General features: G+C 40.5%; 1 protein-coding gene and 1 pseudogene across 3 annotated transcripts in view; one reads left to right on the plus strand and one right to left on the minus strand.

The window, feature by feature from the left end:
• The window catches only part of GABRA5 (gamma-aminobutyric acid type A receptor subunit alpha5), a 66,202-nt gene that overhangs the window by 21,056 nt on the left and 21,811 nt on the right, over positions 1-23,335 (plus strand). For all 3 annotated transcript variants that reach the window (XM_074400140.1, XM_039480096.2, XM_074400141.1), the window contains exon 7: positions 13,136-13,218. In XM_074400140.1, coding sequence (XP_074256241.1) covers positions 13,136-13,218 — 83 coding nt within the window. The remainder of the gene's footprint in view (positions 1-13,135; positions 13,219-23,335) is intronic.
• LOC101052338 (proteasome subunit alpha type-3 pseudogene) lies at positions 7,110-8,026 on the minus strand (annotated as a pseudogene).

Raw genomic sequence — 23,335 nt, forward strand, 5'->3', positions numbered from 1 at the left:
ATCTGGGGTCCGGAGGATGACTGTCCCCTCATTGTTTTCTTGGGTGAGGGGAGGTAGAGCTTTTGGTTGTCATTGTGTAGCAGCAATGACCAGGTGCCTGGTCCCCTCCAGATGACGGAAGTACAGCGTGGCCACCTGTCTCAGAGAGCACACCAGGTGCCATGACACATGCACCCTTAGGTAAGCTGTATAGTGCACAGAGAGGTTATAGCCAAGTGACTTGGGAGGCGGCGGCTCCCTTTCATCTCCCATCTTCCCACACCCTCTGGAAGTGCAGGCTCCTGTGAGAACACACAGTGAGGCCACCTAAGGTATGTCCCCCGTCTTGGGGCCCCCGACAGGAAAGCAAGTCCCCTCGCGGGCTCCCGTGACAACAGCAGGCAAGGAGGGCGTCTGTAGAAGGCCGCTCTGCCAGCCCACATGGTCCTGCCTGGCCCGGAGAGCCCGGCGGCTGCTCCACCCAAGGTCACTTGCCTATGCCTGTGTAACAGAAGCATGTGGGCAAACACCGTAGACAGTTTTACAGCGGGAATAGAATACGCTGCCCCTAGTGAAGTCACGCCAGACAGTTGCGCGCTGAATGCACCCTGCGTCCCCTGTTTTGCACAGTATGTATTCCCCTGGATACTGTGGTGGTTACTCTGAGGAAGACACATTTTTATGATTGCTTACACTCCGGTTAGATTTTTTTGTCACGAGTGGAAGCCACTGCTTACTCTGTGAATTGGGGCAATACCTAGTGAAAAGTTCCCGGATTTTGGAGTTGGACTGACTGAAGTTTACGTCCTGACTGTCACTTAGTAGTCATGAGTCCTTGGCCACTGTCTCGTCTGTGTGTGTGTGTCTGTGTGTGTGTCTGTGTGTGTGTGTGTGTGTGTGTGTGTGTGTGTGTGTGTGTTTTCTTTGTTCGGCTGGTGGGTTTTTTCTCTTTTCTAATGCTGTGTAGCTCGCTGTATAGCCGAGTCTGGTTCATTATTTGAAAACTGCCAGGAAAGATGCGTATTTCTTGAATGGCCACCTGGGGGCAGCACTGTCACATGCTTCAGGATGGGTAGTTCATAGCAAATAATGTCATCGGTAACTTGGGATAGTCTGTATCTGGAAGTTTTGAACTGGACACCAGGATGTGTTTGCACGTATGTACAACCGTGAATAGCTATACTTGCCAAGTTCAAAGCTTCTGTCGTGAAACCAGAGGTGTTGGGTGACTTGCAGTTTTTAAAGTAACACATTTTACATTGGCAAGGATCAAAATATGATTTAAAAATTTGTAGAACATAGAAAATTACAAAGTGTGAATTTTGTGAAAACACCAAGACCAAAGAGAATCATCGTGACTATTTCTGTGTGTATCATTTTTCTGTGTCTCCCTGTAGACACATATGTGTATGCCTGTGTGTGTGAATACCTAGTCTGCGGTTTTTGACTGGCCTCATTCACCAAAAACTTTTGTGAGTAGCTTTACAATTTAAAATATACAACATTGAAAACACTTGCCCATGTCATTAAACTGGCTTTGAAACTTTGTGATATGGCACATCCCATCATGTGGCTATCCTGTGTTTACATAATTTCTGCTAAAAAAAAAAAAAATCATGATATATCGATTTTTTTCTCTGTGATAACATTGTGGTCCAAGCACCTATGTATATCCTTTGAATAAATCCTAGGAATTGGACAAAACATAAATTTTTGATATTAATACAAATTTTCAAACCGTTCTCTGGAAAAAATAGTAGCAGTTTCACTTCCATCGGTGAGAGTAGAGATCATCTATGACTTCCTCTCTGGCACCTTATATATAAAAATGAAAGTGAAGTTTCAGCCCATTGTGCTACATGAGATGCAGTTAGCCAATCTGCTAGAAACCATATGTAACAGTTACTCATCTCAGAATGTGCGGTCACTTCAGCTTTGCTTTTTTGCTTTGGGACATGCCTCACAGAGCTCCCTTGTCCGGACTTAATTCGGAATGAGCCTTGTTCCCAAGGTTGGCGACACAGAGCCTCCCCAGCACACTCCTGTCCGTAGACACGCACCCACACCCTGCCTCGTGTCCTCAGTCACAGAAGACAGAGGCTTTGCAACAGCCTGCTGTGGAGGGAGACAGTGGGGCGGGGGCGGCATGGTGGGCACACTGCCTTTGACTTCCCAGCTGAAGTTCTGTGTGCTCCACTGAGCGTCTTTTGGACATACATGTCTCCATCATGTATGACACGTGTGTGATAAGTGTGTCCTGTGTCATTCCATATATTCCATGTCATACTGGCACTGGGCACTCAGGAGGAACTTCTGTGTGCCTGGGAATGAATGAGACTACCTTTTCCTGAATGAGGCCATCTCACCACTCAGACCTTCTTTTGAGGGACTTGGAAGGAGACCCAGAGTATTGCTGTTTCACAGACATGTTCTGTGCTTAGATTCTGCTAGTTGAACAACAAGTCAGATTTGTGTTTGCTAAAAATTGTTCTTGCAGCATACGATAAAGGACATTTCCACACACATTTCTTGCACGTTTGGTTTGAAAACGTGACCAGAAGTGTTCTGGGCCTTTTGAGAAGCCCAGCAGTCTGCACCTGCTGCAGTCAGTGGCGTCTGGCCAGGCCACACTCTGGACTGTCGGGCACACATCTCACGCAGGACCACATCAGCCTTTGCAAATGGACCCTCTCCAGCACGTACTTGCTTTCTTAGGTTCTGACCCCACAAAGGCTTCAGGTACCGTCGTCCTAATGAGAGAGGAACCAGAGCTTTAGAAACAGAAACCCATTTAGACTGCGCAAGACCCTCAATGTCGGTAGTATCCTCATCCTCTTCACGAGGAGATGCATGAAACAAATAAAAATGCATACATGGCAGTGAACCCATGGAGAATGTCCCAGTGCCAAACCTCCCAGCGTCTCCCTGTTCTCAGAGATGGAATATCTATGGAGCATGCAGACAATGCAGGCGTGGGCACTGAAAGTGGGCACTGAAAAGTGTCCACGAGGTGGTGCCGTGGCCTCACGCACGGAGGGCAAGGCTGGCAGGAGGGCGTTTGGAGCCTCGTGAAAGGCGGGTGCACCGAAGCGGATTGGGGAAGGCCGGGTGCTGCTTCCTTCTGCAGTGCTGGGAGCCGCTTGGCCTGCCCTCCCTCGTGTGCAGCCAGCCTGCTCCCACCGCTGCCCCTGCGGACCTCAGGCTCAGGGTCGCCTCCCTCCCGGCCTCCTGGTGTGTTTGTGTGTGGTGTGTGGCTTCTGTGTGGTGTGTGTGTATGATGTGTGGCAAGTGTATATGTGGTGTGCTGTGTGTGTATGGTGTGTGGCGTGTGTATATGTGGTGTGGTGTGTGTTTATGGTGTGTGGCATGTGTGTGTATGGTGTGTTGTGTGTGTATGATGTGTTACATGTGTATATGTGGTGTGTTGTGTGTGTATGGTATGTGGCATGTGTATATGTGGTGTGCTGTGTGTTTATGGTGTGTGGCGTGTGTATGTGGTGTGTTGTGTGTGTATGGTGTGTGACATGTTTATATGTGGTGTGTGGTGTGTGTGTACGGTGTGTGGCATGTGTATATGTGGTGTGCTGTGTGTTTATGGTGTGTGGCGTGTGTATATGTAGTGTGTTGTGCGTGGCTTCAGTGATTCGCATGTATTTTCTGACTTTTTAAGGGCCTTGAAGAATCTTTGTGTATGTGTGTCCATGTTGTCTCTGCAAAGTAGCCAAAAATAGCTTTGCAAAAGAGGTGTATGAAAGAGGACATCATTTCTCTCAAAAACTGAATTGTTTTAGCCCTGTTTTGAAATCTCGCTGACCAACCATCACGATTTAACTGATTCGAATGGATTTCCTCACGGTCAGTGTGAGTCTCTGTCCCATCATTGGCAGGCCAGAAACCCAGCAGCCGGCGGTCAAGATGGAAATTAATTGGATATGACTATGGGCTGAATTCTGTTGCTTCCAAATTTGTTTTTTTTTTTTTTAGGGGAAGAACAAATAATGTTTAATAGAAATAAACAATCACAAGACTTTCTCCATCTTTTCATTTAGCCAGGCCTGTGTGTTAGGCAATTACTACTTTGCAGTAATTTTTATTATTTCAATTTATAGGACTCCAAAGTAGGAGTTAGTAGGTTTATCTTTATAAGTAGAACTTCCGGTGTGGTTAACTTGCCTGAAGACATTGAGGGGGTATTTAAAGGAAAAAAGAAATTGCTGTAGTCATGAACGTGCATCACACATCAGAAGGATGCCAGTTGACCACCCGGCCAACCCAGTCACCACTAGTCTGGCAAAAGTGATGCAGCACAATTACCTGCGTAACTGCTCCGTGCCTCAGGAGATTTATTTTTCTGCATGTTTTCAAAAAGTTTTGTTACGTAAGTTCAAGAAGTGTCCATTGAGATGTAGAGAAAAACTCTATACCTTAGAAATGTAGACATGCATATTTTTACATCTCTAGATGTAAACAGGTTCACAACCCACTGATGACACCGCCTGTGGACAGAGGTCTCCCTCCGCTGCCGTTACCATAGTGAGCACATGAGCGTGAACTTGAAGCAGCCAGAGCAGCTGCCTGACGTGCCTCTGCTGCTTCCAGATTCTGAGGTTGAAGTCCTAAACTCTCAGTTGTCAGAACGTGACTGCGTTTGGGGATGGGGTTCTAAAGAGGTAATTAAGTGAATCTGAGGTCATTAGGAAGGACCCTCGTCTGATGTGACCGGATCACATCAGATGATGAGGAGAAGGTTGGGACCCAGGCATACTCAGAAGGAAGACCGTGCGAGGACACAGGGAGAGGATGACCATCTGCAGGCCAAGCACAGAGGCCTCAGAAGGAGCATCCCTGCCGACACCTCGATCTCAAACTTCCACCTCCGGAAGTGTGAGAAATTCCAGGTCTGTAGTTTAGGCCACACAGTCTGTGGTACTTTGTGGTGGCAGCCCCGGCAGACTGCTGCAGAAGCAGTGGAAAGCTCCAGCGCTGTGCAGATCAAGAGCCCTGACTCACCGGACACGCCGCACCAGCTTTACACCGAAGGCGTCCATCCCTTTCTTTACAAACTCAACAGAAGTACAAGTTACCTATTGATAACATTTAAAGTTTCAGGATTCAAATGCCTTTTAATCCTAGAGAGGGTGGAACAAGACACCTCTGGGTGCTTTCCCTGTTACATGTCAGTTACCCCATCACAGGTCTCTGATTCTTTGCTGCAGATGCAGCCTACCCATGGAGGGGCTCTTTAGTGCCCATTTTATTACCGTTTTCTAAAAAATAATACATCTCTTCCAAGTTAATGATACTTGGGCACTGGTAGCCCTGAGCTCAGTAAATTAACAATAGCGAGAACAACCTGAAACCTTTTCCTCATTCACAGAAACTCTAGATGGTCCCAGAATATTTGCCTGGCCACTTAGAGGGAACGATAGACATAAGATGAGTTGCCGTGGTAGAAAATAGAGTATTTTGAAATGTGCAGTGGAAGGAAGAGATTTAGGGTCAGATCACTTTCGTAGAAATTGAGAAGAATGCTACGGGTTGGCAGATAGGTGGAAAATTGCTGTCACGTCTCCAAGTATGGAAAAACAAATCCTCTCCTCAGTGAGTCAAGACCCACAGAAAATGTGACCTGAATCCTTCAGGGTGGAGGACGCTGTACAGCCATTCTGGTGAGGCTTCCCTCAGGTGGGCTTCGGAGTGTCACTTTGTACATCAAATTTGTGTCCACTCACCCACATGCTTCCAACAGCACCTTTTCTGTCTACTCCTTAGAGAGGGGATGGGGTGCCATCGTTTGAAAGAGTCTGGGTTGTTACAGCATTTAAATGGCATTATAAATACTAGCTCAAAGCATTCATTCATTATCAGAGGCGTTCAGAATTCTGGAAGAGGAGATCCAGGGATTGAAACAGCAACATCTGTAGGGCGGAGGACTGGCTCCTGTGGATGGGGACCCTGTGAGCCTTCACATCCCCAGTCAGGATTCCCTCTGACCTGCCTGTGAGCCCTGCAAGCTGTGGGCTTTCTCGTCTCCTTTCATTTATCCAGTCTTTGTTTCATTTTTTCAGCTAGCTTTGGGCTTAGCACGCTCTTTTTTTTTTTTTTTTTTCTTCTAGTTCCATAATGTGTAAAGTTCAGTTACCAGTTGAGATCGTTTTTCTTTTTTAATTTGGGCATTCAGAGCTGTAGATTTTACTCCAAGCACTGCTTTTGCTGCTCCCATAAGTATTGATAACTTGGGTTTTTGTCTTCATTTATCTCAACAGATTTTTCTTTTTTTAGGCTCAGGGTCTTGCTCTGTCATCCAGGCTGGAGTTCAGTGGTGCCATCATAACTCACTGCAGCCTGAACTCCTGGGCTCCAGTGATCCCCCCACCTCAGCCTTCCAAGTAGTTAGATACATGCCACCATGCCCAGCTAACTTACTTTTATTTTTGTAGAGACAGGGTCTTGCTACATTGCCCAAGCTGGTTAGGAACTACTGGTTTTAAGCAGTTCTCCCACCTTGGCTTCTTAAAGTGCTGGGATTACAAGTGTGAGCTACCACTTCTGGCCTCAAAGATTTTTAAAATTCTCTTAGGATGTGTTCTTTGACCCATTTGTTATTTAGAAACGTGTTTAATTTCCATATATTTGTGAATGTTTCCATTTTCCTCCTGATACTGATTTCTAGTTTCATTACATTTGGTCAGAAAAGATACTTTGTATGGTTTTAGATTTTTTTAAGTATGAGATTTGTACTTGAACCCATGGTCTGTCCTGGGCATGCTGCCTGTGTGCTTGAGAATAATGTGTATTCTGCTTTTGTTGGATGGAAGTTTCACATGTGCCTGTTAAGTCCAGTTGGTTTATAGTGTAGTGAAAGTCTCCTTGTCAGTGTTCTCTAGATACGCTACTCATTATTGAAAATGGGATATTGAGGTCTCCAATGGTTACTGCAGACTAGTGTATCTTTCTCTGAAGTCCGTCCGTTTTGTCTGATAAATATTTGTTTCCATTTTGAGTTTCATACATGTTTATAATTTCTATATATTTTGGTATGTAGACCCACTTCTTCTTATGTAATATCTTTGTCTCTTGCAACAAATTTTGTCGTAAGGTTCTCTTTGGTTTTTATTTCAATAGAATACTTTTTTTTTATAAGACAAAAATTTAATGAAAATTGGACAGTGAGTATTTATAATCCACAGGGCTAAATAGTTACAGTGGAGTAGAAATTTAAAATACAATAGATGCTGGAGTAAATGTTACATATTATCATCATCTGATTCATCTTCTTCCTTCAGAGATTCCTTAGCATATTTCTCTGCTTCTTCCCTTATATCTTTTGGAACAATTTCATGTCTTCCATTAGTTAATTCACCAACCCAGCTGAGTTCTAGTTCAAAAGCTTTATCCTTAACTTCATCATGTTCTATGTAAATTATTTTTGCAACTTCTTTAACAATATCACGGCAGGTCATTTCTTTCATCTGAAGCTTCTCTATTTCCGTCTTTGCAGCTTGCCTCGCTTTGCCGATGGCGCAACCCCAATAACCGTATGAAACACCTGATGGGTCAATCATGTAGAGTTGTGCACCGTCATTTACACTGTAAGACCCTAACATGAAACTGCAGCCAAAAGGCCTAACAGCACTGTAGAGTGTATATGCATGCACATACATGGCCACTCTGTCTGCAAGATGTTTTAGTGGAATGTTGTAGCCAAAGTTAGATCTAAAGTTGGAAGCTTCTTCTCTCGCTATGTCTGCAAAAGAACGAGCATCTGCCAACAAACCTGCTACTGCCATTCCAACATGCCGATCAACATTAAAAAGTCATTTGTTGGAACCTTCTTCATAAAGTTTAGAAAGGACTAATTTTTCTACCCCAAAGACAACACCATCTTTACATCTGATTCCAATAGCTGTACTACTATTTTCCACAGCCTTCATAGCATATTCAACTTGAAAAACTCTTCCATCAGGAGAGAATGTAGAGGCTGACAGGTCATACCCGGTGCCGATGGAGCTCATCGTTCTGAACCCAACCGGAGGCGCAGGGCTTCCAGGCCTAATAGAATACTTTTATCATCCTTTCAATTTTCGCTTTTTTCTAGTTTTGGAACTAAAATGAGTCTCTTGGACATAACAGATAATTTATATATCTATATCACATCTGCCAATATCTGCCTTTTAATTGAAATATTTAGTCCATTTACATTTAACAGAATTGCTGAAAGGAAGGACCTTCTCTTTTACCTTTTTTCTACTTGCTTTCTACATGTCTTACTCATTTCTTATCCCACAATTCTTGCATTTCTTCCTTCTTTTGTGTTTTTTAGTGTACCATTTTAATTTTCATCTAATTAATTTTACTATATATATTTTTAATTAGTCTCTTAATGTTTACCCTGCAGAATAAAATTAACATTGAAATTTATAACAATCTAGTTTGGGTTAAAAGCAACGTAGTTTCAGTTGCATGTAAAAAAAAACCATAGCTCTGTCTTCTCATTGTTGTTGTCATAAATTGTATCTTTACACATAGTTTGTATAACATAGATTGTAATTGTATGTTACCATAGATTTATAATTATTATTTTATACATTTGTCTTTTAAATCAAAACTAGAAATCAGTATCAGGAGGAAAATGGAAACATTCACAAATATATGGAAATTAAACATTTGTATTTTAAATCATATTATTTTATTATTTAAATCATATGGGGTTACAAACCGAAAATATCATAATACTTGTTTTATGTTGACCTATGTGATTTCAGTGACTGCTGTTCCTGACATGGTTTTGAGTTCCCCTTGTGTGCCCTTTCATTTCTGGCATTTATTATACGGCAAGTCTTATAGCAGTGAACTCCCTCAGATCTGAAAGATTGTATTTTTAAAAGAATTTTCTTTGTAGAGCAGTTTTAGGTTTACAGACGAAGGAAGAGTATGGTACAGAGATTTTCCGTAAACCCATAAATCCCGACACATACATGGCTTCCCTCCTTATCACATCCCCAACCAGAATGGCACAAACATTACAACTGAAACCTAAGCTGACACATCCTTCTTACCCAAAGTCCATACTTTATATTAGGATTCACTCTTTGTGGCATACGTTGTGGGTGTTCAGACAAAATTATGACACGTACTTGCCGTTACGATATCACAGGAGCGTTTTTGCTGTTCTGAAAATCCTCTGTGCTCTGCTTGTTTTTATCCCTCCCTCCCCCAAACCCCTGACAACCACTGACCTGTTTACTCTCTTTCATAGTTTTGCCTTTTCGCAGAATGTCACATAGTTAGAATCATACTGTGTGTCATATTCTGACTGGCTCACTTCACTTAGTAAAATGCATTTAAGCTTCCTTGGCGTAACACTGCGTTGTCTGCATACACTATCATTTATTCATTCATCTATGGAAGGACATCTTGATTGTTTCCAAGTTTTGGTAGTTGTGAATAAGGCTGCCATAAACATTTATGTGAAGGCTTTTGTGTAGACATAAGTGTTCAGTTCCTTTGGGCACATACCAAGAAACATACTCATGTTTCTCAGGTGGACACTGTAATGATTGACGAGAGAGTGGAAATATTTTTGTTTAATTTGTTATGTGCATCTGCACACCCCATAATAAATCTTCTTGACAGATCAAATGTAAAAAAAATACACATAAGCCTGATTCTTTAAAAATACTACAAAAGAGAAACAGCACAAATGCACAAAAGTTTCTCAAAATAAAATTCAAAGTTTAAGAACTGAAAGCATTTCTTTCATCATAAAGCTAGGAAAGAAGAGGCTGGGGCAAGATATACAAGAGGAACAAGGACTGCGAAGGTGCCACTTACACCAGGTAACCTAAGAGGTCATGTGCATGCCCAGGCCTGGACACATGCTAAGAACATACCTCAAAAGACCCAAAGTTTTCATGTCTGGCTACCTTCAAACTCCACACAAGAAAAAAGTGAAATTATAGCACAGTTGTAAACTGCCTGGTGAGCACTTAAAGAGTGTTCTAACGTGCAGGCAGACTTTATCTGCAAAGACTGAGAGGCTTTTTTTTTTTTTTTTTAATTTTGGTTGCAGGCATTAAAAGTATCTCCATCAAATAATTAATGGACCAATAAACTAAGGAAAGAGTGACCCCACAGAACAAACAACACAGAGTTTACAAAAACTCACCAACCAAGCAAACAACAATAATCATGGCAGGCATAAAGAAACACGCACACAAAACCACTGTGGACGTGGGAGAGTATAACACCCACCATCACCACGTTGTAATAATCAAAATGTCCTGTTTCCAAGGAGGAAATAAGAGACATACAAAGAAACAGTGGCCTGCTCAAAGGGGAAAAAATGAACAAAAACTGTCTCTGAGGAAACACAAGACATTAGACCCTAAGCCCTCAATTACCATCATCATCGTCTTACCATAAAAGTTTGTTTGGAGCAGACTTGGATGTAAATCCAAGTTGAAGCAGTTTTCTTAACTTATAAAAATGCCCCTTCCCTTACCCTGAAACCAAGATGTTGTTCAAAAATGGGATATTATGCTGCAGTAAGTGAATGCTTCAATGTCTCAACAGAAATTGGAAGTAAAACAGAAATTAGACCTTTGGAAAAAATACTGGATTCCTGGATTTTCCAGTAATTCAGTGAAGTCTTTTCCACAGGCAAGTTTCTTAACCTTTTGGGCTTGCTCTTCTTTATGTAAAAAGTGAGGGTTTCAAGCAGGTGACCTGGCTGGCTCTCTTGTGCTGTGACAGTCACACACTCCACAGAGGCCTTGATCTCAGCTCTGTGTAGAGGCGGCTGGTTCCACATCAAGGCATTCTACATTTCAAGAGCCCCATGAATAGGCTTTCTTTCACCGAGAGAGACTTTTTGAGTATTATAAAAGCATAGGCCGTTTTTGAAATGTTGAGAGGGATCGAAAATTTAAATTTATTTCCTGACTGAGGCTGAAACAGTTCTTACGGAGAGATTTATCTGAATAATACATTCATGTGTTAGAAAAGAGACACTCTCAGAGATGAAGTATACTTTCCTGAGGTTTAGAAATTTACTTCTAAGGAGCTCTATAAAACTGGGAGAAGAATTCACAAGGCTCTAATAATAGCCTTTATTGAGATGGTAATTGTAGAAAAACTCTTTGTTACAATTTTACTGGAATTTTTTTAAAGTGTCCTTTTTATTAGATCCAGCTAAATTCTGTCCACCTGTGTGTGTGCACCCTCCCCGCCCCCACCCATGCTGCACACACACACACACACACACACACACACACACGCACACGCTCCTGCAGTACCCTAAAAGCCAGCTCCTCAGTGTACATGGCTTGTCAGAATGCCATCTTTCACCATCGTCAGTGCAATCGTTTTCGGAAGGTGGGCAGTTCTCAGGGCCAGACAGCTAGAATGAAGCCCACCATGGCAGAAAGACAGTGTTGGCCAGGAAAGGGGGAGGAATGAACCGGGAGCTGGCAGAGTGCCTCACGGGGCCTGGGGATCAGGTTTCCCTGGGGCCTCCTCTGAGGGTAAGGGCATGCGACGGAAACGTCCGTTCTGGGGCCTGCAGTGGCCTCGTGGTTTGGAGGGGGATGCAGGCAGAGAGCAAGGGGCAGGTGGTAACTCAGACTCCCCGAGAGGTGAAGAACGCAGGCCATAGACTGACTCCCTGGCAACCTCCAGACCCAGTGGGAAGCTGAGTGCCTGCTGGGGCTGGCGGACGTGGCAGTGTCTGAGAGAAGGCAGCCCTCTCCACGTCCACCCTGACGATGGCATAGACTCGTGGGTTAGAATGCTGTTAGCGTCACCGTGGGGGGCTGCAGGCATGGAGCCAGGGCTGCTGGCTGAGGTCTTCAGTAGTGCAGCAAAGACGTTCAGGTCACTTGACGCGCCCTCCCCTCCCCCCACCTCAGTCTGCTCCTGTGTCCGTTCACTGTGTTACACCTGCGGCCACAGATTGTTAGAGCTGAGGCCACAGGCCAGCTTGGCTCTCCTGCTTGGAAGTGTCCTTTAAGTTGACTGTTTTGTATCTTCATCTTTCATTGTATGTACTATCATTTATCTTAAACAATGGAAAGAATGCTAAGAAACAGAAGATGGGCTCATTGCTAAAATGTAGAATCATCCCTCATTGGTAAAGGTGGCAAGGAAATGAAAGCACTGGGGTGTGGTGCCTCTGGGAGTGCACTGGCTTCCTACAGAGCAGAGCCTGGCGCGTGCCACGTGTGGCGGTGCCCTTCAGGAACCTCTGCAGCCAGAGCCGGGCAGCCTGGGTGATCGTCATGGCTCCGCCATGGGGCAGCTCTGCATTCTTGGCCTGATTCCTTAACGTCCGTACCTCACTTTTCTTCTTTGTGAACTGCGGTAGTGATAGTGCCAGGTTTCCCCGTGCTGCTCAGGCGAGAGGAGTCAGTGCAGGTGGAATACCTCACAGGCTGCCTGGCACACACGCGCCAGCTCTGGCTACCATCATTACATCGTATCGGTGACAGAGGTGGTGCTCGGCGATATTATAATTTGGAAGACTAGGCCTGGATTAAGAAAATAATAATTAGGTTGTACAAGGAGATTGTTCTTACATTTCAGGGTCGCTTACCACACAGTTTCACATTGGCCCGTTACACGGTGGTTATAGCCAGGTTCCCGTCGTAATTTGGACAAATAGGAAAACTGCACTAAAGGTACCACGTGGAGTTATAAGTGAAATGGTAGATATTTGTAATTTTGTTATTTAAAGTTTTTCCGTATTTTCCTCTATTCTATGAATATATGTGCGTTTATCCTACGTTTACTATTTTGGGCTTATGAACCATTTTAGAAAATGCATACGTTTTCAGCCTTGTCAAGGAAAGCTTTATAGATAATGCTCAGCAAGGATAGGAAACAAAGAATAAATAACTTTTAAAGGCATCTTCAATTGTTTTATAAGCAGTTCGCCCTAAGCCACCGAACTCCTGAGTGGATTTGATTTAAGCCTTACTTCTGAATGATACTCACCTACAACGCCAACTTATGTAATTTCGTGGGGACAGTTCAGATAATCTCATAAAAGTTGTTAATTTTTAAGAGTACTTAATATGGCTCTCTGGGACGTGACGGTGGCTCGGTGAATGGCTAGGGTGAGGGAGTCACTGAAAGGTCTTCATCTCTTATTTTTCAGCTTGACCATCTCTGCAGAGTGCCCCATGCAGCTTGAGGACTTCCCAATGGATGCACATGCTTGCCCCCTGAAATTTGGAAGCTGTAAGTTATTTTCACGAGTAAGATCCTTGGACAGTTACTGTGGGGATCAGTTTCGCATTTATTCAGAAAAATTTAGGCTCTGCATATACACAGGCAGAGCCTAAATTTTACACAATAGGATGCAGTCTGTTTAAGAAGGCTGGGGGGTGCTGCGTTCTCCCCAGGAGAGCTGTCTTGTCTGTAGAACGGGGTCATTCACGCCTGCCATATGTCACAGATGAGGATAAATGATGACAGTGCCAGTGGCAGCGCTGAACAATCTGGAATGTGCCCCTCTGGGGATGTTTCTCCTCCGATCGCCACGGGGCAGTCCTTTTTTGCTTTTGCATCTCAGATTACAGGTCACCTCCTCAAAGGGACTGCGAATTTCCAGTACCCAGCCAGTCACATTTTTTATTGTACTGTAATTATTGCTGTGTTGACACTTCTTCTAGAATGTTCTGTAAGAGCAACAGCCTTTTCTGTCATGTTCATCTTCAGTGCTTACCCAGAACACTCAGCATCTTAGGAAATAAGTGTTGCTTGAACAAATAAACAGATTATTCGTATCGCAGTGCTGTGGGTATACACTTACCCAATTCTAATAGGAATTCCTGGATTCCAGCCATCCCAGACAGAGGAACTGACAGTTGAGACAGTTGAAAAGTTCTGTGTCTTACTGGAAAATGTAATCTATTTTCTTTACTGTGACAATTGGAATATTTTAAATGTTCCTGAAATATTTATTTCTCCAACTATTAAATTTTGTTATGCTTACTGTTTTAGCATCATCCCCACATGTGAGATATTTGGAGCAGACTTGAAACTGATCTAGTTTCCATCTTTCTTTTTACTGTTCACTTGTGCACATGCTGTATGAAGTTTTGACTTTTGAAAGCAGAATAACGTCCTTGAGACGAAGCATAAAAACTATGTGGCTTTGAATCCTGGCTATCCCACCCCTCTGCTGAGTAACTGTGGGCAAGTTAATTAGACTCACTGAGCCTCTTTCTTCATTTGTAAAATAGATGAGAGCTGTTGTGATGTGTTTGAAACTGGTAGAGTAACACCAGTTAAAGAGTTCAAAAATGGCCATCATCATCATCACCCTGAAAGTTCATTATATTTCTAGCTTCTTGACAGGATGCCTGTCTTATTACTATAAATCATCTTTCTTTGACCCATTTAATGCCTATTGAACTAAATGTTGCCTAATATTAACATTGCCACACCAGTTTCTTCTTTAATTCTTGCCTGAGATACCTTTTTATATGGATTTTTTTTTCTGTTTCCTGTTTCATTATATACCCAAATCGAAAAGTCCTGTGTCTTACTGGAAAATGTAATCCATTTTCTTTACCGTGACAATTAGAATGTTTACAGATATTCCTGAAATAGGCTGGGTGATGCGGTAGCTCACGCCTGTAATCCCAGCACTTTAGGAGGCTGAGGTGGGTGGATCACAAGGTCAGGAGTTCGAGACCAGCCTGACCAACACGGTAAAACCCCATATCTACTAAAAATACAAAAAATTAGCTGGGTGTGGTGGTGCGCGTCTGTAATCCCAGCTACTCAGGAGGCTGAGGCAGGAGAATCCCTTGAACCCAGGAGGCAGAGGTTGCAGTGAGCCAAGATCGTACCACTGCACTCCAGCCTGGGTGACAAAGACTCTGTCTCAGAAAAAATAAAAAGAAAAAAAAATTTATTTCTTCAAGTATTAAATTTTTTACACTTATTGTTTCAGTTCTTTTCCTCTTTAAAAAAAGAAAAAACACCACTAGTTGAAGAGACTATCTTTTCCTTGTTTTTTGTATTCTTGGCACTCTTGTCAAAGATCAGTTGACTATATATGCATAGATTGATTTCTGGACTTTCTATTTTGCTCCATTGGTCTCTATGTCTGTCTTTATGCCAGTGCCATACTGTTTTAGTTGCTGTAGCTTTGTAACATATTTTGGAATCAGGAAGTGAAATGCCTTCAGCTCTCTTTTTTCCCAAGATTGTTTTGAATATTTGGGATCTTTTGTTATTTCATGTCAACATTGTTTTTTTCTATTTCTGTAAAAACTGCTGCTGGAATTTTGATGGGCATTGCATTGAATCTATAGATCACTGGGGTAGTGTGGATATTTTAGCAATATTAAGTCTTCCATCCATGAATGAGTGGTGTCTTTCCATTTGTTTGTGTTTTCTTTATTTTATCACTGTTTTGTAGTTTTCAGTATACAGATTTTTCACCTCCTTGGTTAAGTTCATTAATAAGTATTTTGTTTTTTGAAGCTATTATAAGTGGAATTGCTTTTGTAATTTCTTTTTCAGATAGTTCACTGTTAACATATAGAAATGCCACTGAAGCTGGGCGCGGTGGCTCAAGCCTGTAATCCCAGCACTTTGGGAGGCCGAGGCGGGTGGATCACGAGGTCAAGAGATCGAGACCATCCTGGTCAACATGGTGAAACCCCGTCTCTACTAAAAATACAAAAAATTAGCTGGGCATGGTGGCACGTGCCTGTAATCCCAGCTACTCAGGAGGCTGAGGCAGGAGAATGTCCTGAACCCAGGAGGCGGAGGTTGCGGTGAGCCAAGATCGCGCCATTGCACTCCAGCCTGGGTAACAAGAGCGAAACTCTGTCTCAAAAAAAAAAAAAAAAAAAAAAAAAACACTGATTTTTGATGTTGATTTTGTATTGTGCAACTTCAATGAATTTATTTATTAGTTCTAACAGTCTTTTGGTAGAGTTTTTAGGGTTTTCAGTATGTAAGATCATGTCATCTGTAGATAGGGAGAGTTTCACTTCTTTAGTATTTGGATGCCTTTTACTTCCTTTTCTTGTTGAATCGTTCTGGCTAGGTCCTAAAGTATTATATTGAATAGATGTGGTAATGGTGGGTGGGCATCTTTGCCTTGTCCTTGAGGCTAGAGGGAAAGTTGTCAGGTTTTCACCACTGAGTATGCAATTCACTGGCGGATTTTCATATGTGGCATTTATAATATTGAGGTAATTTTCTGCTATTCCTCCTGTCCCAATCATTTTTTAGCATGAAAGGGTGTGGAATTTTGTCAAACACTTTTTCTGCATCTACTGAGAAGATTGAATGATTTTTTCTGCTCATTCTGTTAATGTGGTGTATTACATTAATTGATTTTCATGTGTTGGACCTTCTTTGCATCCCAGAGATAAATTCCGCTTGGTTATGAACCTCTTAATGTGTTGTTGAATTCAGTTTGTTGGTATTTTATTGAGGAGTTTGGTATCTATGTTAATCAGGGCCACTGGACTGTTGTTTTCTTTTCTTGGAATACTTTTGACTGCTTTTCATGTGAGAGTAATGCAGGACTCACAAGTCTGAGTCTTCCTTCCTCTTTAGTTTTTTTGAAAGCATTTGAGAAGGATTGGCATTATTCTTTTTTAAATGTTTGATAGAATTCACTAGTGAACTATTTAGTCCTGGACTTGTCTTTGCTGGAAGGTTTTTGATTATAGATTCAGTTTCCTTACTAGTTATTGGTCTATTTAGACTTCCTGTTTCTTCATGATTCAGTCTTAGTAGGTTGTATGTATCTAGGAATTTACCCATTTTTTTCTAGGTTCCCCATTTCATTGACATATAATTGTTTATTGTTGTCTTTTACAGATCTTTTTATTTCTGTGGCATCAGTTGCAGTGTCTCCTTTTTATTTCTAATTTATTTATTTGACTTCTTTTTTTCTTGGTCTAAATAAAAGTTTGTCCATTTTATTTTTTCAAGGAACAAACTCTTTGCTGATTCTCTGATTTTTTTTCTCTTATTTCCTATTCCTTGCTTTATTTCTGCTCTAATACTTATTATTTTCCTCCTTCTACTAAATTCAGACTTATTTTATGTTTCATTTTCTAAGTCATTGAAAAGTTAGGTTGTTTATATGATTTTTTTTCCTTTTTGTATAAGATATAAATTTCCCTCTTGATGCTGCTTTTCTTATATCCCATAAGTTTGGATGTGCTGCGTTTTCATTTTTATCTTTCAAGATGTCTTCTAAGTTCCCTTTTCATTTCTTCTTTGGTCCTCTGGTTGTACAAATGTGTGTGGTTTACTTTCCACATATATATGAATTTTCTAGTTTTTCTTCTGCTGTTGATTTCTGGTTTCATTCCATTGTGGTAAGAAATGTCTGTCTTCTTAAATTTATTATACTTGTTTTGTGACATAAAATGTAAATGTTTTGTGTGTGCTTCAGAAGAATGTGTATTCTGCTACAGGTGAAATGTTCTGTGAGTGTCTGTTGGATTTATTTGGTCTGGTGTTGTTCCAGCCCATTGTACCTCTTTGTTGATGTTCTGTCTGATTGTTCTGTCCATAACTGAGAGAGAGGTATTGATGTCTCCTGCTGTTAGTACGTTGCTGTTTCTCCCGTCGTTCTGTCAATGTTCTTGTTATATTTTCAGTTGCTCTTATGTTGGGTGCATATCTACGTGTAATTGTTCTATCTCCCTGGTGAATCAATCTTTTCATCATTATATATTGTTCTTCTTTATCTCTTGTGACAGTTGTTAGCAAATTTATTTTGTCTTTTTGGGAGGCTGAGGTGAGTGGATCCTTAAGCCCAGGAGTTCAAGACCAGCCTGGGCAGTGTGGCAAAACCCCATCAACACACACACACACACACACACACACACACACACACACACACAGAGAGAGAGAGTTTTAAATTAGCTGAGAATGGTGATGATGCCTGTAGTCACAGCTGTAGCTACTTGGGAGGCTGAGGCAGAAGGATCACCTGATTCTAGGAAGCAGAGGCTGAGGTGAGCCACAGTCACCCCACTGCACTCCAGCCTGGGCAGTAAAGTAAGACCCTGTCTCAAGAAATAAAAAACACAAAAAATAGAGTCGGTCCTTGTTTTCTTATCCATTCAGCTTCTCTTGCGTCTTTAGACTGAAGATTTTAATTCATTTACATTCAATGTAAATACTGATTGGGAAGGATTTACTCTTGCGATTTTGGGAATTGTTTCTATTTGTCGTGTATTTCTGTTGCTCCTCTTTACCTCTCCTGCTGTCTTTGTGCTTCATTAACTTTTTTGTGTTGATGTGCTTGGATTCCTTTCTCTTTTCTATAACTTCTGCAGGTATATCATTGTGGTTACTGTACAGCGCACATAAAATATCTTAAACATGTAACAGTCTATCTTACGATAATATCTTAACTTCAATCACATACAAAAACTACACTTTTACTGCTATTTTCACACACTTGTATCCATTTATATTGTGCATCCATTCACATTTTTAGTTATAATTATTTCTAATACTTTTGCCTTTTATAAAATAACTACAAGTCACTTATTCACCATTGTTACAATAATGCAGTATTCTTTGTGTATTTACCTTTCCCAGCAAGTTTTATATTTTCTTCTCCTATTGTGTTGCTATTTAGCGTTCTTTCAACTTGAAAACTCTCTTTAGTTTTTCCTGCAGGTCAGGTCATGTGGTGATAAAAGTGTTTGTCTTGCCTTCATTTTTGAGGGAGAGTTCTGCCAGGTATACTTTTTTTCCCCCCAGAATTTTGACTATGGTTTTTTCATTGCCTGCTGTCCTGCAAGATTTCTGATGAAAGAAATCTGTCCATCGTCTTATGACATGAATGCATGTAACGACAAGTGGCTTCTCTCTGGCAACTCTGAAAATTCTTTGTCTTTGACTTTTGACACTTTTTTGTAGCGTGTCTTGGTGTGGATTTCTCGGGGTTTGTCGTATTTTGAATCATCTGTACTTTCTAGATCTATTTCTTTAAATATGCTGTTTTGGCTCTTTCTCTCTCTCTTCTCCTTCTGCAACTCAGTATACATATTAGTCACTTGATGGTGTCCCTTAAGTCTCTTAAGGTTTCTTTTCCCTTCTTCATTCTTCTTTGTGCTCCTCTTACTGAATAATTTCCAGTGACCTATCTTTTAATTTATTGATCTTTTCTTCTGTTTAATGTAGTCTGCTGTTGAATCCCTCTGACGATTTTTTTTTTTTCAGTTCAGTTATTGTATTCTTTAGCTCCGTGATTTCTGTCTGGTAATTTAAAAATATTTTCTGTCTCTTCATTGAAAATTCACTTTATTCAGATATTGTTTTCAGTGAGCATCTTTATGATGATTATTTTGAATTCTCTGTCAGGTAAATTATATAACTCCATTTCATTAGGATTAGTTTCTGAAGATTTAACATTTTATTTTATTGAACATATCTCCCTGTTCCTCATTTCTTTATATTCTGCATTTGGTGTGCATATTAAATGAAACCTTCGCCTTTCCGAATCTTCACAAACTGGCTTTGTACAGGGAAAGACCTTCACCAGTCGGCCTTTGCCAGAGATTCCAGGGGCTTCTCTAATCTTGGTTCTAGTCCAGCTCACTTTTTTTTATTTTAAGCAGCTCCTAGGCATCTAGGGTATGCTGGATCCCACTAGCACTCAGAGACAAGCAAAACTGAAATAAATTCCTAAGGGAGCCCTCAGAAAAGCTGTGTTTGTGCATTTTCTGCATCAGTTGATATAACCATGTGAGTTTCCTTTAGCCAGTTAAGGTGGTGGGTTATATACCTGCCTTGCAGCCCTGGAATAAACTCTTATTTGGTCATTGCATATAATTATTTTTGTGTATTGTTGAATTCAATTTCATAATATTTTGTAAATGAGTTTTTGCATATATGTTCATTTTTTATGATATCTTTTGTTTTGGTGCCAGGGTAATCCTAGCTTTATAAAGTGGGAAGTATTCCCACCTTTTTTATTTTCTGGAAAATACTGTGTATACTAGGTGTTGGATCTTTAAGATGTTTGTTAGAATTCTTCATTGAAACCATCAGGGCTTTAAGGTAACTGTTTAGGGAGATGTTTACGATTTAAATTTTCTTAGTAATTAAGGCTATTTGAATTATCTACTTCTTATTAGGTGAGTTTGGGTAAATTGTGTTTTTTGAGAAATTGGTTCATTTTACCTAAGTTATATTAAATTTGTTTAGAGTTGTTTATAGTTATTATATTATTGTCATGATGTCTGCGGTGTTTATAGTGATACCTCTTATTTCTGCCGTTGGTAATTTGTGTTTTTCTTTTAGCAAGATTAACAGAGGTTTGTCAGTTTTATTGATCTTATTATTTGTAGCTCTTTGATTTCTCTATTGCTTCTCTATTTTTTTATTTCACGGATATCTGCTTTCATCTTTATTTTTTTTCCTCTACTTACTTGCATTTAGTTTGCATTTCCTTTTTTGTAGATTCTTAAGGTGGGAACTTAGGTTATTGATTTGAGACTTTTTTCCTGTTCTAATGTACTCATTTAATGCTATAAATGTTTCTGTAGCACTTCCTTAGATATTTTGCTTGAATTTTTAGTCACTGTATTTTCCTTTCATTTTATTAAATATATTTCTAAATTTCCCTTAAGACTTTCCCTTTGACCCACATATTGTTTAAATATACGTTATTTAGCTTCCAAGTGTTTGTAGACTTTTCTGTTATTTTTCTCTCATTTACTTCTAGTTAAATTCCACAGTATCCAGAAAATGTCCTCTGTATAATTAGAATTCTTTTAAATTTTTGAGGATTGTTTTATGCACAATGTGGCCTACTTGATATTTGTTCTGTGAACATTGGAAAAATATGTGTGTTTTGTGGCTGCTGGGTAGATGGTCTACAAATTTTGATTAGACTCTGTTGATTATGAAGGTGTTGAGTTCTCCTCTATCCTAATGATTTTCTGTCTCATTGCTGTGAATCAGTTGTTCATAAGGTACTGAGGTCTTCAGCTGTAATTGTCTGTTTGTCTATTTCCACTTTGAGGTCAATCAGTTTTTGTTACACATATATTTTTAGCAGTGTTATTTAAAGCATATACAGATATAATTGTTTGTCTTCACTATTTAATGTTTCTGTCTGTCTGGAAATTTTTCTTTGCTTTGAAGCCTAGGTAACTGGATATCAGTATAGCCAATCTTGCTTTCTTCTGACTGATATTTGAATGATAAATATTTTTCATGTTTTTACTTTCAGTGTCTCTAAATTATTATATAAAAAGTGAGTTTCTTATAGATAGCACAACTCAGATTTTTAAATTTACTTTCCCAATCTTTGTCATTTAATTGATATATTTACACTCCTTTTATTTATTGTAACTATGTAAGTATTGAAATGTTAAGGCTTGAGTCTGCCATTTCTTTGGCTTTTTGCTTTTTCTGTGTTTTTATTTCTTTGTTTTCTTTTGTCTGACTTACTTTGGACGTTTATGTTATCACGTGTATATTGTTGTATAGCTTTTCCAGTGGTTCTTCTAGGTATACTTTTATTAATTAATTAATTTAAGAGACAGGGTCTTGCTTCGTTGCCCAGGCTGGAGTGCAATGGGTCGTCACAGCACACTGCAGCCTCAAACTCGTTGCCTCATCCAATCCTCTGGCCTCAGCGTCCCAGAGTTCTGGAATTACAGGCATGAGCCACTGTGCCTGGCCAGTATTACTTTATGTATACAAAATTTATCACTGTCAACTATATGCTCATTTTGCCATTTCAAGTCAAATATGAAAACCTTACCTCCCTTTACGTTCCTTTACCTTTACCTACTCGTAACACCGTTGCCTTAAATATTTCCTATATATACATCTTGAGCCACATCAGAGAGTGTTGCAGTTTTTGCTGGAACTGGCAAATTTAATTGTGAAAACTCAATAGACAAAGGAAATTTTATTCTATTTGTCCATATTTTTACTTCCTGTGTTCTTTTTTTTTCTTCTCGGTGTTCCAAGATTCCTTCTCTTATGGTTATTTTTCTGTTAAACAAACTGTGTGTGGCCTTTATTTTAGGGTAGGTTTGCTGGCAATAAATTCTCTTAGTTTTTCTTCATCTGAGAATATCTTGATTTCTGCCTTTGGTTACTGAAAGATATTTCACTGGATAGAGTACTTGAAAAATGTGCCCGTTCCTTCTTGCCTCCGGGTTTCTGATGAGACATCTTCCATCTTTCAAATCTGTTTTTCCTTATAGGTAAGGTCTCATTTCTCTCTTACCCTAAGGACCTTTTTTCTTTGGTTTTTAGTGTTCAGAAATTTGACTGTGTTGTTTATTTGTGTAGGCATATGGTATTTATAGGTTTATCCGTCTATGCCAATAACTTTCTGGCATGCTTGTTTGCTTCTGTAGAATTTGGTCAAGTTTGGGAAGTTTTATGAATTAATTCTTTGAACGCTCTTTCTGGCCCAGCCAGTCTCTGCTCTTCCCTGACCTCCAAAACACGGATCTCAGCTCTTTCATTATATTCTCGCAAGCACTTGGCGACCTTTTCATCTGTATCTGTTTTCTTTCTGTTTTATAGATTGGACAGTTTCTTTTGTTCTCTCTGCAGTTCACTGATTCTTTCCGTCGTCCCTTCATCCTTTTTTGTTCGTCTAAGGGACTTGTGATCATGCATATTTTATTTTTCAGTTCTAAAACTTCGTTTGTTTTTTTCCTATAGCTTCTGTTTCCGTGTTGAGACTTTCAGTTTTTTTTAAAGTTTGTTGCATATTTGTAATGGGTCGTTGCATCGTTTTACAACGGCTGCTGTAAAAACACCTTTTTCCAGTAATTCTGACATCCCTGTCATCTCTGCTTTAGCATCTGTTGATTTTTTATTCAGTTTGGTCTTCCTCATTCTTGGTTTGATGAATTATTTTCTATCAGAACCTGGATATTTTGTATATTATAATAACAAGGCTCTGGATCTTGTGTAAACCTCTGTTTTACCTGCCTTTTTTTTTTTTTTTTTTTTTTTTTTTTTGACATTGCTTTGTCACGGGAAGATGTGGTTCAGCGTCGGTACCACTGGGTCGGGGTAGAAATCAGGTTCTAGCTTAGCCTCTATTGATCCAAGAGTGCCTGGTGTTCCCTGTTAACGCTGGAGGGTGCAGGCCTCGTCCCTAGATGGAAGGAGCTGGGGTGATTATCACTTTCCACAGTGCTTCCATCGACACCACACGCATGGCCTCATTACTGCCGAGTGGTGGAGAAAGTCTGGAACCTCTGCTAATCCTCTGACCTGACTCCCATAAAGAGCAGGAGGGAGTTGCTCCTGCTGGTTTAGGTGAAACTTCAGGCTTCCCGCGTGGCTTTTATCACCATCAGGGGATGGGCCT

This window comes from Saimiri boliviensis, chromosome 5 (genome assembly GCF_048565385.1).
Source record: "Saimiri boliviensis isolate mSaiBol1 chromosome 5, mSaiBol1.pri, whole genome shotgun sequence".
Classification (NCBI taxonomy): Eukaryota; Metazoa; Chordata; class Mammalia; order Primates; family Cebidae; genus Saimiri; species Saimiri boliviensis.